We start from the raw sequence: 2263 nt of genomic DNA, 5'->3' as shown, positions 1-2263 counted from the left end.
CCCTGAACTCTATAATCGCTGCTGCTCACTTCACTTCCCTCTGAAGCACCTTAGCACAGTTACTGTTAACGGTGCCAGAGAATTGTAAGTTGCATCTAACGGAGGTATTTTATCAGCCTCTGTAACCCTGTACCTAACCAGGTTTCGTATCAGCCTCAGTAAGCAATCCCTTTAATTGTATTCTATTAGCCTGAATAACCCATCCCTTTAACTGTACCTAACCCAGGTTCCATCCCTTTAACTGTATCCACCCTGCGTATTCCATCAGCCTCAATAAACCATCCCTTTAATATATTTTCCAGATGGAAGCTCTGGTGTGGGGTCGAGCCGTGCATTGTCCAGCTCTACAATAATTGATGTGGTTAAAACAGAGCCTCTCTCTGAGGTAGTTGGAAGTGATCGCTACCGTGTCAACAACAGATCTGACAAGAAATGGAATCCGTTTCCTGTTGACTGGATAGTAAAAAATGCTAAAGCTGAGCGTGGAAAAAAAGTGGAGTACAATCCAGCAACAGCAAACAGTGAACACTTTGTCAATGAGCTTCGGTACGGTGAAAGAGAATCGCCTCAGGTGAGTACATCCCATGATGAACAGGTAATGATACACTGGGGAGATCTGATGTGCCTTTGGCCTCCCTGCCAGCAGGTGTCCCTCCAAGTGTCTGAGGCAGGTTGACACAAGGTGTTGTGTGGGGAGGGGGGGTCAATGGGGGCATTCTATCGGTTTGGCAGTGAGGAGTCGGGGAACACTACTGGGGGGAGGGGGTTAGGCCAGAATTCCTTGGTTATTCCTGTAGTGATCAATAGCATGTCATTCTATAGTGGACACTAGGTGGAGCCGTAGAGCTGTATATAGCTGTATGTATAAGACTACACTACCCAGCTATATATTATATTAAGACTACATTACCCATGAGGCTAGGCTACCCACAAGGCAGCGGTCAAGATGGAAGCCTCTACAAGATGCTGTACAAGTCCACATGCGCTCAATAAAAGTAGCTAGCAAAAGCTAGCTGTGTTCATAATAAGAATGTCTAGTTATTAATGAACATAACAATTCCATGGAATGAGAATGGAGACCGAGGCACATGTTCAATGGAAGAGGATACAAAGGCACATTGGGAAGGTCACCAGAGGTCATGCAATCAATGAGGTTGCAGAGTATCTACAGCTGGGATCTCAGAGTGACTGAAACATCTTCACTGCCGTGTCTGTTTCTATCTCTGACTGATACAATCTCTCTCCACAGGTCCAGGGAATCCAGAATGCTGTTGTTGGTATTGGTGCTGGTGTTGTTGGTGGTGTTGTTGTTGCTGCTGCTGTTGGTGCTGCTGCTGTTGTTGGTGCTGCTGTTGGTGGTCTTGTTGCTGCTGCTATTGGTGCTGCTGTTGGTGCTGGTGCTGGTGTTGGTGCTGCTGTTGGTGGTCTTGTTGCTGCTGCTGGTGCTGTTGGTGCTGTTGTTGGTGCTGCTGCTGGTGCTGGTGCTGATGTTGATGTTGCTGCTGTTTGTGGTGTTGCTGCTGGTGCTGCACTTTGTGTTGGTTTTGTTGGTGGTGATCTTGCTGCTGCTGTTGGTGCTACTCTTGGTGTTGGTGCTGGTGTTGGTGCTGTTGTTGTTGTTGGTGCTGCTGTTGGTGGTGTTATTGCTGCTGTTGCTGTTGGTGTTGCTCTTGGTGTTGTTGCTGCTGCAGTTACTCGGCTGTTGCGCCGTTGAAAGTATTTTGAATCTTGAAGATGTGATTAATGAAACCACTGACAGAGTAACAGTGTGTATTGGGCTGGTGCAGAAACCACGTGCTGTGATGTATCTCGCTAAATCTACATTCTCTACAATCATTCATTAAACTAAAGAATTTAATTAAATTATCTCCATTAATTGAGGTGTAGTCACTGTTGTAATGTCGAAAATGAGGCAGCTTCCTTCAGACTCCGATACGGTTTTCAGGGCCTGGATACAATTCTTGGGCTCCGATACGGTTCCCGGGGCTCCGATACATTTCCTGGCTCCGATACGGTTCCCGGGGCTTCGATACGGTTCCCGGGCTCTGATACAATTCCTAGCTCTGATTCCCGGCTCCGATACGGTTCGCAGGGCTCTGATACAGTTCCTGGGGCTCCGATACGGTTCCCGGGCTCCGATACGGTTCCCGGGACTCCGATACGGTTTCCGGGGCTCCGATACGGTTCTCGGGGCTCCGATACGGTTCCCGGGCTCCAATACGTTTCCTGGCTCCGATACGGTTCCTGGCTCCGATACGGTTCC

The 2263-nt window shown here is 48.3% G+C and overlaps 1 protein-coding gene across 1 annotated transcript in view; it reads left to right on the top strand.

The window, feature by feature from the left end:
* The window catches only part of LOC147093006 (uncharacterized), an 8516-nt gene extending 6650 nt beyond the window's left edge, over nucleotides 1–1866 (top strand). The window contains exons 3-4 of the mRNA XM_085975768.1: nucleotides 303–571; nucleotides 1250–1866. Coding sequence (XP_085831894.1) covers nucleotides 303–571; nucleotides 1250–1714 — 734 coding nt within the window. The 3' untranslated portion in view covers nucleotides 1715–1866. The remainder of the gene's footprint in view (nucleotides 1–302; nucleotides 572–1249) is intronic.
* Nucleotides 1867–2263: the final 397 nt, after the last annotated feature.

The sequence above is a fragment of the Somniosus microcephalus genome, unplaced genomic scaffold (genome assembly GCF_052327205.1).
Source record: "Somniosus microcephalus isolate GS21.2 unplaced genomic scaffold, FLI_Smic_1.0 unresolved_chr2, whole genome shotgun sequence".
Taxonomy (NCBI): Eukaryota; Metazoa; Chordata; class Chondrichthyes; order Squaliformes; family Somniosidae; genus Somniosus; species Somniosus microcephalus.
The sequence above is the reverse complement of the archived record's forward strand: the minus strand, read 5'-3'. Positions and strand labels throughout refer to the sequence as shown.